Source organism: Poecile atricapillus, chromosome 10, assembly GCF_030490865.1.
Source record: "Poecile atricapillus isolate bPoeAtr1 chromosome 10, bPoeAtr1.hap1, whole genome shotgun sequence".
Taxonomy (NCBI): domain Eukaryota; kingdom Metazoa; phylum Chordata; class Aves; order Passeriformes; family Paridae; genus Poecile; species Poecile atricapillus.
The window spans coordinates 11504595-11518297 of record NC_081258.1 but is presented as its reverse complement, the minus strand read 5'-3'; the positions used below and the strand labels follow the sequence as shown (position 1 = coordinate 11518297).

The window sequence follows — 13703 nt, the reverse complement described above, 5'->3', positions numbered from 1 at the left end:
GCTCCCCTTTTTCCCTCCCCGCGTCCCTCCGGCTGGGGCACCCGTGGCTGTGGTGAGGAGCCTCGAGCCGCGTCCCGGCCCAGCTCGCCCCGCACCTCCCGGCGGATCCCGGTGTGTGGCGGGGCTGCAGCGGTTCCCTTCCTCCCTCCCCCGCTGTGTGACGGTCTGGGGCTGTCCCGGCAGCGCTGCACATCGGCGGGGATCCCACCGCCCGCAAGGGCAGCGCCACACTCCCGCTCCGCCTGGCCTAAACCCACCCCCAGGCCTGCACCCCCTCCAGGGGGGGCTCAGCCCCTCGGCCCGGCAAGCGGGGAGCGCCTGCAGTGCCACACACTCTGTGCCTGTGCCTCCCCTCACCTGGCCCTGGAGCCGAGCTCCCTCCGGCTGGGCCAGGTGCAGAGCGGCTCTCTCCCCACCGCTCCCGCACACCCCCGGACCGTCCCGCAGCCACCGCGTCACCCATTCCAGCCGCACCTCGCCACTCTGGGCCCCATTTAGGGTTCGCTTCTCTCGGCTGCACCGAGCTGGCGACACCGCCAGTGCCAGGCGGATGGAAAAATACCCACGGTCGGGGCTGCACTGAGGCATCCCCTGCTCCTGCCAGGCTTGGTCCCCTCCCCGGTGACAGGAGCAGCTCTTTCTGCCTTGAGGAAGTGCTCAGCCGTGGGGCAGAAGCACACACGGCCCTGGAACGCTTATCTTAGTAGGGCTGCACTGAGAGGTGTCTCATTTCCTTACAGAGAGAGCATTTCCTTTTATTTTTCTCCTTACATTGGAGGAAATGTTTAAAAATTATCTAAAAAAACGCAGCTTAGAAAAATACCCCAGTACTAGGTGTCCCCAGTTTATGTCGCACGTCGGCTGTCTTTCCATGTCTGCCCACATGTTCCTTTATCACCTGCGTTCCCAGTTGCCTCGAACTCCCTTCCCCTCTCGCCCCCGGTGTTCGCTGCTCTCCCGTGGTAAAAATCTCCTGGCTATGGAATGGCGGAGATGCCTGAGAACCTCCGCGGGCTTCTCTCTCCCACGGCCCCAGCTCCGGTTTGGGGGTTAAACCTGACAAACTTTCCACCCCAATCAAGTTTTAGTCTTTGGTGACTTTGGTCCCGCTCCCGATGCCAGCTGAAGGCGACAAACGCTGCTGGGAATCAAAACATGTCACTGGCACAGATGTGGAAATCGGCCATGGAGAGAAGAGCGGATAAAGCGGGCCGTAGGCCGCCGATGCAGGGAGCTCTGGACATGCTCCCACCATCGCCTCAGTCACTTCCCCTCGCTTGCTCACGTCCAGGACACTCCACGGAGCCTCCCTGGGCGGCAGAGCCGGGCTCCTGCCCGCCGGGGAGGTTACAACAGCTTATTTCCTTCGCTAAGTGCTAACACCGCCTGGTTATCTGCCAACCATAGCGCACTGGGGTGCTGGTAACCGCCCTGAAGTGTTTGGGAGTTTTTATTGCAATGTCGCGATGTGGCCGGGAGTCGAGGGGACCCCGAGGGAAACGGCGCTGTCCCGGTAGGGCCCGGACATCCCGGCCCGGAGGGGCTCTCCCCAAACCCGCTCCCTGCAGTTCCATCCGGCGTTATTGCAGATCCAGCCTCTTCCACCAAACAACAGATGCAGCCTCTAATGCAAATATTGCCATTTCCCTGCTGAATTAGCCTTGTCACTTAGCCCAGAAGCTGGCAGCGTTAAGCCAGCTTGCATTTTAATTTGGCCCTGAAGTTACTTATTTCATTATTGATCAAACATAATGCTGAATCAATGTTCATCTTGTTACCTGGGCCATTTCCATGTAATACAGTGATAGCACTGCCTGGAGTTACTCATTCCCATCCCAAAGTGACTTTACCATAAAATCAATGCTTGTTTGTTACTGATATAAGGCAGCATCCGTGGGATGAAGAGCGAATAAAGCAGTAACGCCACCGCGATCTGAAAGTTTGGACGGAATATGTGCGCGAATAAAGACTTTAATATTTAAATGTATTTTATCGGCATCAAAATCATCCTAGCCAGGCCGATGGGACAGAAAATCTCAGGCTGCAAGATGACGGGCTTTGATACTGTAGGTGTTGCCATTTGTAAACGCTACCTGGGACTAAATGGGGGAATCGTTTCTCTACCCAGAGTATCATTACACAGCAGATGTGGGCTGTAAGCTCTTCCGGGAAGGGACTGTTTTGCAAAAATAGTAATTAATACAATAGTAATTAATGATTGTGTCACAAGATTAGACTCCGCGCAGTGTTATCTTCAGCGCAGCTGCTGCTCCTTTTCTTTGCTTGTGTTTTCCCCTCCAGCTAATAAACTCAGTTACAAATTACACGGAGCCATCCCCGGCTCTCCCATGTGGCGGCCGGAGAGTGCTGGAACACCCCACGCGAGGAATGCCCCATTTCGCTGCCACACGGAAAGCCTCCGGAGGTGTCGTTTGAGCTGCATTTTCCACGCACGGCCCCTCCAGCCGCCCCTCTCCCCGCTCTACACCGGATGCACCGGCCCGAGCCCGGGGGAAGACACCTCCCGGTGGGCTGGGGACGAGGGAAGGGGGTATCCTCCGGGAAAGGCAGAGAGATACCCTCCCAGGGCGGTGGGCAGGGCGTGGGGAGCTGTGAGCCCCCGCAGCGCCGGGCGGGACCGGCTCCCCGCCGCACCGTGCCCGAGGCTCCTCCGAGGGCGTGCTAGGGAACGGACCAGCAGGGAGCAATAATCCGGGTTTAAACCCGCCGGTAAAGCTCGGGAAACCCAGGATACCCTCCGCTCGCGTTTAAAAAAGGCTCCAGCCCTCCAGCCGGAGCCGGATCCGGAGCCGCGGACATCCTCTCAGCAGCGGAGGAAGGTGGGCACGGTCCCGGCCCGAACGATAAGAACCGAAGCTGCAGACGAGGAGAAGGCGGAGAAGTTCCCCGCAGCTATGCGCACTTTGCCGGGACCGGCCCCGCCGGACTCACAGAGCCCCGCTGACACCGGCAAGGCAGCGGCCACTCATTCCCATGGGCGACGGAAAATCTAACTGGGCGCATAAAATATATTGGCATAAAATTAGTGAATTGCACTAACAGATTGTAAATCACCTAAACGGTCAAACCACAGATATGAATCACAAATTCCTATAAAGATTAATGTTTCCTAAGATTCACGGCAATTATGCAGTTTTTGGACAAAAGCCTTTTCCCAACCTATCACTTCTGAGCACTGTTTTGTTTTAGTTTTTTTTTATTGAAGTCTTTCCAGGTTTCGGTGGGGTTTCTAATGAACGATTTACCAAAGGAAAGGTTTTATTAACACCTCTAAAAACTATAAAGTTTAAAGGCAGAGAGAAAGGGAGCAGATCGGAAGTTGGGTAACACAATATACTGACCTATTGGCAGCGGTCCGAACGTAAATCAGCAAAGTACCACAATGGTGGGGGGGAAGTCAGAGAAATGGAAGGGGGAAAAAACCCACCAAGAGGCCAGCTTTGCCCCGGCGGTAACCAGGCTGTGCTCAGAGCTGCCCCAGCAGCCTTCGGCATCTGCTAATAGCCCCTTACCTTTGCTTACCCCCTTGTGGTACACACAGAAGCCTGAGCTGCTTAAAAGCGGAAGAAGCAGGAGGAGAACACGCCTGTGAGCAGAAAGGGGGCATTATTTCTCGAGGAAATAGGTTGGCAGGAGGTGTACGGGACTTCAGGTCTCTCAGGCACTATTTTTCCCTTCTCGCCTCTGTTCAGAACTGGAGATAATAGTTGGGGCTGCAGGTACCGGAGTCTGTTCTTATTCAATTTCCCTAAATGGCCTGGAGAGCACTTAAAAGCCCGGAGAGCTTCTGGCCAGCATTTTCTTATTAACTAATTTCACTTCGATCCTATTAAAGTGTATGCTTTCTAACCTTCAAATGAACCTCTCCCTCCCCCTTCTAAAACAAAGCCAATACCTTTTAATGACAGAGTAAAGCTTTTGAAAATGTTGCTAGCTCCTCTCCTGACATTACAGAACGCGTGGCACATTCACAGCCGCGGAGCACCCACTCTTGCTGCGGGCCCTCCCCGCACCCACAGGACTCACAGCACCCACCTCGACGGCCCCAGCACATGGGAAGGGGCGGTCGAGCCAAGGGGAGCTGTGGACAGAGGGCGCTAGAAAATGAGAATGGGCAGATTTGCCTTATTTTTCTTTAGGAAAATCTCAGCAATAATGGGTTTTAAATGGATACATATATTTACCATTTCAAAAGGGTTCTGCTGTTTCCTGGTAAAGCTCACCACAAATGGTAATAATAAAAGATGAAGTATTTTTTCTCACCTTAGGTCATTAGATTTACAGACAAGGTACTAAATCATTTTAGCTCCCCAAACCCTGAAGGAAAGGCACGCACGCACTCGTGTCCCTTTCTCTTCTCCTCCCCCTTCTGAAGAAACATGCAACGGGAACAGAGACAAAACAGTTGCCGAGGCTCGAAGAATGCCTCCCTTTAGTAGTTTACTAGTAGTAGTAGTACTACTACTACAACAAATAATAGTTGAGTTGACGTTGGCTGCAGAGTGTGGATTGTCAGTGGCCTCTTCCCAGTTTTAACATGAAGGGTCATTAATTGTGTTTTCTTTCCAAATCATATGTCACTGCAATTAACAGATTCTGATCAAGAGACTCCTTTCAGATTGATTCCATATGTGATAAGGAATGTGCAGCTTGTTATCTATCTGTCGCCTTGGAATTATGGAAAAGCTTCAAACGTGTAATTTGAAGAGTCTTTTACCCAGCGCTTTGATCTTTCCCTCTATTTTTTAACTCTTGTTTTACTGCCTCCCTTCTCATAATCCCACTTGTTTGTTTACCCCCCTTTCCCCAGTGGCTGTGCCCCGTCCCTCGTGTGCTGTGGCACGGCTCCCACCCTGCACCCCAGCACCCCGCGGGAGTCATCCTGAGCCCTCAGCCCTCCCTACAGCTCTCCCGCAACTTCCACCGAGCAGCCTTCGGCTCCTCAGACGGGCACTGCGGCAGAGACAGACACCCCGGGGCCAGGGCCACCTCCGTCCCCGCGGTCCCCCGTGTCCTGGCGGAGAGGGGCGCGGCGGGGCTCGAGCGACAAGAACCGAGAGGAGGGTCCCGGGGACATCGGGGCGGGTGCGATGCTGCCCACGGAGGGTGTCCGGTTCCGCAGCCCCAGAGCCGGCCGCGGGATCGGGGACGCCCCGCGGCCGCCGGAGGGAGGTTCGGTTTTAGCTCGGCGATGCTGTGAGCCACCGGGAGAGGCGGGAGGAGAGGCCGGGGGGAGGGCGGGCGGGGGTGTGTGTTTCGGGTGATAAATCAGGACCCGCTCTCCCTGCTCTGACAGGTCCCGGCCAGGAGACACGTGTCTGGCCGGCCGAGGAGCGCTCCGCCGCCGCGGCTCCCCGGGGGCGGCGGCCGTCGGGCCCCGCGCCGCCGCTCCCCTCGTCGTCCTGCAGGACCGGCCGGCTCCAGCCTCTCCTTCTCATCTCCCTTCGGCTCCAGCCAGGCAAAGCGACCCCCGCTCGGCTTCGCTCTTCCCCTGCTATTTCCTCGTCCGTGGGGAACGGGCTTCTCTCCGTTCCCTGCTCGGCTCCCGTGGCCGCCTCCCGCTCGCTTGGCCCTGCCGAGCTGCTCTCCTCGCCCGGCACCGGCCGCCCCCGGGCCCGCGCTCGTCCCGGCCCGCTCCGGCCCCCGCTGCCAGAGGCGTGCGGCGCTTCTCGCTGTGGGCATCGCTCCCGCAGCCCGGGAAGACGTCTCCTTTCCTCTTACTCGTCCCCACCGTTTGCTGTCTTCTCCTCTTTCTTTTCCCTCCGTCTCAGCTAAGAACGGCATCCCTACAGATTTCTCCTCCTGTCCACTCGGTACAGCTATGCTTCCTCTCAGTTTCTTTCCCATTAATAAAACATCCCTCACCCTCACCCTGACCTGGGTCCATTTGCACCCATAATTTTCTCTCCTCCCGTGTCTCCCTCTCGGCTGCCCACCGCCACTTACCCGCGGTAGCCCCCTCCCGGCTCCGGGGACACCCCCCGGCCGTCCCCACACCAGCACCGCCCGCCGCTGCCGGCGGCTCCCACGGGGACGAACTCGTATTGATTGTGCTGTTGATTAAAAATCAGAAAATAATCCCGCCAGCTTTGACACTCCGCGCCAGACGTGCAGCCACAAAAAGACGGGTCCGGTTTTGTGGGACACGCGTGTACCCCCGTGGCCGCGTAACACCAGAGCCGCGAGCACGACCGCACCAAACGGCTACCGATCGGCAATCCCAAGTGTCACATCCGCCCCTCTCCTCTCCGAAGCAGATATTTTTAAAAGTTGTTGCCTGCACCCAAACTCTCCCCCGACCCCCTCGACATCGCGTCGCCCCAGCAGGCGCTGCCTCTGCAGAAAAGTTTAAAGCACATCAAGACGTGGCGTTAGCCGCCTGTTTTCCTTTTGAGTAAAAAGGAAATAAACCTATAACTGAATTGAATATTTTTATCTCCCTTGCTTTGTACTATCAAAAGCACCAACGTTGAATAGAAGAAAATAAATTCCTCCAACCCAGAGTTGTTTTGCACTAGATTAGCAGATAGGAAATGCTATAAAGATGAACTTAATACGATTAGAGATGTTTCCTACAGATTTTCATATATTGATTCAGGGAATTTTAATTCTGGAGCTTGCTTTGCTATAATCCGCATTTATTACAAGCTGATACAGTTTTATTATAGCAAGCTATCAAGGTCGATTCCTTTAACTGCATAATCTGACATGAATTTCATTTTTAAAGAAATGTAGTTATAAAAATCCATACTGTGGGCACAGTGGTTATACTGTACCTAAATCATATTTTAAAGGCAGTAAATCCAGAGAGTATTTAGGAAGAGAGGGGAATACGGTTAAACGGCTCTCCTTCAGCCGCAACTCCTCAAAAGACCTTTCAAACTTTTTGTTTTATTTAAACACCGAGTATTTTAAAAAGCAGATAACGCTGGCAGGTTCAGCTCTCCTCTCCCTACAGGCTGTGTGAACTTTTTAGGTTCCAGCCCAGGCTCTTCCTCTGCCCGCAGCAGCGGAGCAGGGCGCACCGGCGCTTGCCAAAGACGCGCCGTGATTGAACTGTATTTTAACTACTCTTAAAAGGCTAAATTGCAACTCACGCTGGTTTCAGAGAAGGAAAAGGGGGGGGGGGGGGGGTGAGCAGCAACAACAACATCAATAACAAAATCCAAACCGTAATTTAAAATGTGTGGATCATAAAAAACCCAAACCCTATTCTGTAATTAAACCGTATCTTGACTCCTTCCCAATGGCTCCTTACAAACCCGTGCCACTGCTCCCTTTGCAAATGTTGCACGTACCAGGTACTTCCTTCTTAGCCTTGTAGTGATTCAGAACAGAGGGAATAAGCAAAATGATCATAAATTTCCTAATTAGAGATTTCGCACCAAGACAAAAAGGTGTTAATGAGTTTAATTCCAGTGCCTGTCATTGTCCCTTTTTTCACACCACTTATTTACTAATGGCCCAGAGGGCTGCTCCCGTCTCTCCTTTGTTAAGATTTTAATTTGCCTTCTTTTCTGCCTTTGATGTAAAATTGTGACCTACAACTCTTTGAAGTCCCTTATTAGGAGGAAAATTAACTTAGCTTTTCCACTGTATCTGCGCACTGTTAGCCCAGACAAAATGTAGAGAACCCCTTAAAGATCCAGTACATTAGGAACATTTTCGAGGTAGTTCTGGAAATGCAAATTTAAAAAAAATGCAATAGACTTTTAAATCTGTATTAGGAGGTGTAACATTCGCAAGGGCCAGAGTGGGGGAAGGGAATAAGGGAATATCTTAATAAAGAAAACAAAATTAATCTGGGCAAAGAAAGCTTGTAAATCTAAAAACCTGAGAAGGGGAACTGGGGGATGGTGTTGGTGTGAGCCTTTATTTTTAAATGTCACAACTTTTCCCTGTCCCTCTCGTGTACTGCTCACAAATGACACCCCGGCTTCCTACGCTCTAGGTGAGGGGGGGCTAAGGGAGAAATTATATCTAAATCTATCTCTATATAATTAGAATACCATGAGGCAGGGTTAAACCTTTGTAAAACACACAACTGATTGGCGATCGCTAAAACGAGATTTGAAAGCAACTCAAATAAAAGATCGCGACGTCAGTAAACAGATTTAGAAAAAAAAAAAAGGGGGGGGGGGAAGCAGCTAGTGACAAACCCGGCGAGAGCGAGCTCTGGGCATGAGAGAGAGAGGGAGGCAGAGGGAGAGAGAGACTTAAAAGAAATAGGAGGGGCTTGTGAGAGACTAGAAATGTCAATCAGAGCCCAGAGTCCCAATAATCTCAGGCAATCTGTTAGGACCTGACCTGGGTCCACTCAGATCAATAGGAAAAGTGAGAGAAGAAAGAAGCGATCGGATCGTTTACTGCGGCGGCCGAGGACAGGAGGGAGCCCGCGGCCTCCGCGCACCCCCGGCTCCCCCCCCATGTCTGCCGGAGTTTGCGGGAGGCGCTGAAAGTGCGGGCGGCCGGCGAGGGCGAGCGACCCGGCTCCCTCCTCCGCTCCCGGCCCTGCTACTTTCTTCCCTTTCTCTCCCTTCTTCCTCTCGTCTCCCCCCCCTCCTCTTCCTCCTCCCCCCTCCCCTACCCCGCTCCCCCACCATGTCTTTCCCCCAGCTGGGCTACCAGTACATCAGGCCGCTTTACCCGGCGGAGCGCCCGGGGAGCGGCGGCTCCCGCGGCGGCGCCGAGCTGGCCCCGTCCGGGACCCTCTCCAACGTGCTCTCCTCCATGTACGGCGCGCCCTACGCCGCCGCCGCCGCCGCCCAGGGCTACGGAGCCTTCCTGCCCTACGCCGCAGAGCTGCCCATCTTCCCGCAGCTGGTAAGAGGTCCCCGGGGCTCGCCGCTCGCTCCCCGGGGCGCTCGGTTCGCGCTGGGGATCGGCCCGGGGGGAGCCGGGGAAGGCGCCGGGAGGGCTGTCAGGGGAGACACGGGCGCTATCGCCGCTCTGCCCCGGAGAGCCGCCGGAGAGGGGCAGGGCTGGAACTGCGGCCCCGCAGCGTCCCCCCGCTCCGCCCGGGGTTTTGACGGTCGCGGGGACCGGCCCCGGCAGCCGCCGGCCCCGCCGCGCACACGCAAGTGGGGAGCCGGTCCTGCCCCCGAGGCACCCCCGGGCACCGGCGGGGCCCGGCTGCCGGGGCCGCAGCGGGCCCGGGATCGGCGCCGGGGCGCTCCGCGGTGGGGGAGGCAGCGCGGCCCGGCCGCCGCTCCGGTGCCGACGGGCTCCGCTCCCGGTATCGGCAGCGGGACGGAGGGACCCGGGCCCGGCGCGCCATCTCAGCCGGGCCGCCCCTTCCCTCTCGCTGCAGGGCGCCCAGTACGAGCTGAAGGAGAGCCCGGGGGTGCAGCACGCCGCCTTCCCCCCCCACCACCCTGCCTTCTACCCCTACGGGCAGTACCAGTTCGGGGACCCGTCGCGGCCCAAGAACGCCACTCGGGAAAGCACCAGCACCCTCAAGGCCTGGCTCAACGAGCACCGGAAAAATCCCTACCCCACCAAGGGCGAGAAGATCATGCTGGCCATCATCACCAAAATGACCCTCACCCAGGTCTCCACCTGGTTCGCCAACGCCCGGCGGCGGCTCAAGAAGGAGAACAAAATGACCTGGGCCCCCCGCAGCAGGACGGACGAGGAGGGCAACTCCTACGGGAGCGACCACGAGGGGGAAGAGGACAAGAGGGAGGACGAGGAGGAGATCGACCTCGAGAACATCGACACCGAGAACATCGAAAGCAACAAGGACGAGCTGGAGGACGATCTACAGGACGCCGACCTCCTGCACTCTGACTCCAAGACGGACTCGGAGGGATCCGAAGGCTTTGAGGACCTGCCCGGCTCCGAGGAGCGCTACGACAAGGCCTCCGAGGGGGAGCCGCACCACCTCCGCCACCACCACCTGCACCACCACCACCACCATCACCACCACCACAAGTGCGAGCTGCCCGCCACGGCCGCACCCGTCGGCCCGGAGCCCCTCAAGCCGCCGCTCCCGCCGCCGCCGCCCCCACCTCTCTCCCCCCTCCTCTGCCTCTTCCTCCGCCGCATCCTCCCCGACGGACGGCGCTTTGGCCGGCGCTTTGCCGAAACCCAAGATCTGGTCGCTGGCCGAGACGGCCACCAGCCCGGACAACCCCCGCAAGTCTCCTGGCGGCGGCTCTCCGCCGGCGGCCGCCCCCCAGCCGCTGCCGCTGCCCACCCCGCCACCCCACAGACTCGTCTCCTCCTGCCCCCTGGGCAAGTTCCCCAACTGGACCAACCGCGCATTCCCGGCCCACCACCACCACCACCACCCCCCGCACCCTCTGGCCTTACTGAACACTCCCCACCTGCTGGGGCTGGGGGCCGCCTCCGCCGCCCCCCCCGCCGCCGCCTTCCCGCGGCCCGCGGACCAGGCGCAGAGCGCGGAGCCCGTCGGAGCAGGTGACCGCTGAGGGACGCGGCGGGGACGGGCCGGGCCGCGGCCGCCGCGGGGGCTCGGCGGTGCGGAGCGGAGCGGAGCGGCGCGGGAGGCCCCGCGGGGCCGTGTTCGAGCGGCGGTGCCCCCGGCCCGGCGCGGTTCTGACGGTGCCCCCGGCCCGGCGCGGTTCTGACGGTGCCCCCGGCCCGGCGCGGAGCAGCCGTCGGGGCGCAGGTGGCGGCGGGCGGGCGGCCCCGGGGGCGGTGGCGGGGGTCTCCTGGCCGGGGTAGTCTCGATCCCCGAGAATTACCTTCCTCCAACGGAGATAATTTTTGTTGCTGTTGTTGTCGCTTTTGCGGGAAGGACCCGGCCGCCAGGTCAGGCTCGCTCCGGGGTCAGTGTGTTTTCTCTGACGGTCACCTCTGCAAGCAGAGCAGTCGTTGTGTCTGTCGTATTTGCAACTCGCTGAGAAATGAGCTTAAATCTCGAGGCTTAATTCAGGGATGGGATGAATAAAATAGGGGCTAAAAAGGAACGCTTTTTTTTTTTTTTTTCCCCCCCCTTCTCTTTTTAGATCGATCTAGTGCCTTGGAAGTAGAGAAAAAGTTACTAAAGACAGCTTTCCAGCCAGTGCAGAGGCGGTAAGAGATGGCTCCCTCCCTCTCCTCGGGATGTATGGAGGCAGTTGTAAATGGTTAGCTTATTTTCTCCGCTTCTTTAGGTTCCCTTTCCAGGGCGGTTTTTTGTTCTTCCTCTGCGTGCTTGGTGGGTTATTCTGTTTATGTATTTTCTTTGCTGCTCTCCGTTGTGCCCCCCGGGAGCGATTCCCGCGGGCAGGCCGAGCTGCATCGGGAGCGTTCGGGCTGCGAGGCTGCGGAGCCCGGGCGCGGGTCGCCCCTGGCCCGGGAGCACATCCCTGAGCCCCCCGCAGAGCGGATCGCCACCCGCCGCTTCGCTTTGCCGGGGGGAGAGGCACCGAGGCAGCAGAAAATAGTAAAATAAAATATATATTAAAAAAATTAATAAAAATAATAATATTAATGATAATGAAAGCGAAACAAAAAACCCATCCAGAGTATGAAAGCTGAAGAGGCTGAGCCTTGCCGTCCCAAATTTGGCGTAGCAGTCACTCAGTTTCAATGAGAAACCAATTACCCTTTTGATTGATTGAAACCACGGGGATCGGGCCCGCCGTGTTTTCGTAGCTAAATACATTTACAAGTCACTCTGAAAACTTTTTATATTTATAAATCTATTAAAATAATAACAACAACAACAAAACCAGAGCTACCTGTAGTTAGAAATATTGTGCCAGCCGAAGCTCATTAGAAAGCCTATTAAATATTTTTTTTTGTGTCATTTTTTTTTTCCAGGCCCCAGAACCAACTTGACGCCGCTATGGTTCTATCGGCGCTCTCATCATCATAGTTAATTTTTTATTGTTGTTGTAATGATTGTAAAAAGTCTCTGTATAGTTACAACTTATAAGCATGTCCGTATATTAAAACTCAAAAGGAAAAAAATACCCGCTTCTGTACTATCACCTGGGTTAGCTGAGCTGTGAGATTTTTTTTTCGGAAGTCCAGTGAGAATTACGTGCTCCCCTTTTTTTTTTTTTTTTTTTTGGGTTGTTGTTGTTGTTTGTTTTTGTACATACCGTAAAAATGTACATATGTGTGAACCAAATTGTACAAGAAAGTATATATTTTTGGCTAATAAATAAACTGTTGCCACTTTGACTACACTCTCGCTTCCCCCCCGTTCTGGGGTTGTTTTCCTCGCGCGGTGCCGCCCCGCTCCCGGTGTGTTTTGCTGTTTTTGCGCGGCCCCGCTCGGGCCGGGCCGGGCCGGGCCGGGTCAGCGGCGGGGCCGGGCCGGGCCGCGCTTCCTGCGGCGGCGGCGACATCGCTGGAGCCGCAGCGCCCCCTGCAGGCGCCGCCGCCGCCCGGAGCGCGGCTCGGTGCGCGGCTCGGAGCGCGGCTCCGGGGGAGGCCGGCAGATGATCCATCGCCCCCGCGGAGCGTATTACCGGGTGCCGCTGTTAACCCCCGGTGCGCCCCCGCGGAGCGCAGGGCAGCGCGGAGCCGGGGGGCGGTTGATTGAAAGGACCCTTCGGGGGTCGGTGGTGTCGCCGCGGGTCGGCAGCGCAGTTCTGCCGCCCCCTCCCCTCCTGCTTTCGCGCGTCCCGGGGGTCAGTTTTAGGGTGCTCGCCGCAGGCTCTCTGTGCCGCCGAGCGGGGAGCTGCCCAAAGCGGCGGGGCCGGGGCGTCCCCCCCGCTCCCGGGGCTTGGCATTCGGGCGGGAGGTAGCGGCCGGAACGGGGACACCGAGCGGCGAGCCCCGGGGGGAGCCCCGCTCCGCTTCGGACCCGCGGGCTGTGCGCTCCGCCGCCCCCGGGCCCCACCGCCGCCTCCCGGCGCCGGGAGGTGCCGATAGCGCCTCTGCGCGCCTCGCCCCGGGAGCCGCCGACTCCAAAACTTGTAACTTCGCTTCCCCGGCAAGGTGCTGGAAATCGGCCCAATCCGGGAAAGATCTCTTCCCGCTCGGAAACCATCCCAAGGGGAGTGTTGGTAGGAGGGCGAGGGCTGCTCCCTCCTCCCTTCCCCTTCCGTGCAGCCGCCGATGGCCGTGCTCATCACCCCCCCGGCTGAGGGGCAGCTCGGGCAGGTAGAGCTTGTGGGACGGCTCCCTCCTGCTTTTGTTTCCAAGCTTTTCATTCTCTACCCCCTACCTGTCCTCTCCTTACAGTCTTGGAAACGGCATAATTATAGTGGTGGTGATTAAATAGCTGGTGCTTTTCTCGTTTTGGTGACAGACCCCGCAGAGGGGGAGGGTGCTCAGAGCTAGGAAGCAAGAGTTAAAATGAAGTTAAAGTACAAACAGAAGCACATAGCTGACATGCTTCAAGTTTAGACAGTACAAGATATGCAAATGTGCAGGGCTGTGCGGTATTGACATTTTGAGGTCATAGTGATAGGAATGTATTATTTATAGGATTGGGTTGCACTAGACCGATAAACTACATTTTAAATCCTAGGCGTTTGTAAGTGATAAGATTTATATATATGTTTACACTATATGTGTGCATGTATATACACGTTTTTATATAGTGTTTTAATGTTTCACAATTAATACTCTCCCTGACTGGCATTATGATGGGGACACCCCTCTCCTGGTATGCCCTGCAGCCTCCCTGGCTGCTGTTAGTAATGGCTGGGAGCAAAGGAGGCCAGGAAAGGGACCCACAGAGTTTGTGGCAGTGTTGTGATCGCTGCTTTTTCCCC

At 56.7% G+C, this 13703-nt stretch overlaps 1 protein-coding gene across 1 annotated transcript; it reads left to right on the top strand.

Moving 5' to 3' along the window:
* Positions 1-8199: 8199 nt before the first annotated feature.
* IRX3 (iroquois homeobox 3) lies at positions 8200-12164 on the top strand. The gene is given in 5 exon segments (XM_058846187.1): positions 8200-8844; positions 9332-10032; positions 10034-10443; positions 10995-11061; positions 11794-12164. Coding segments are annotated over 5 exon segments (1455 nt in total). The 5' UTR covers positions 8200-8622; the 3' UTR covers positions 11849-12164.
* Positions 12165-13703: the final 1539 nt, after the last annotated feature.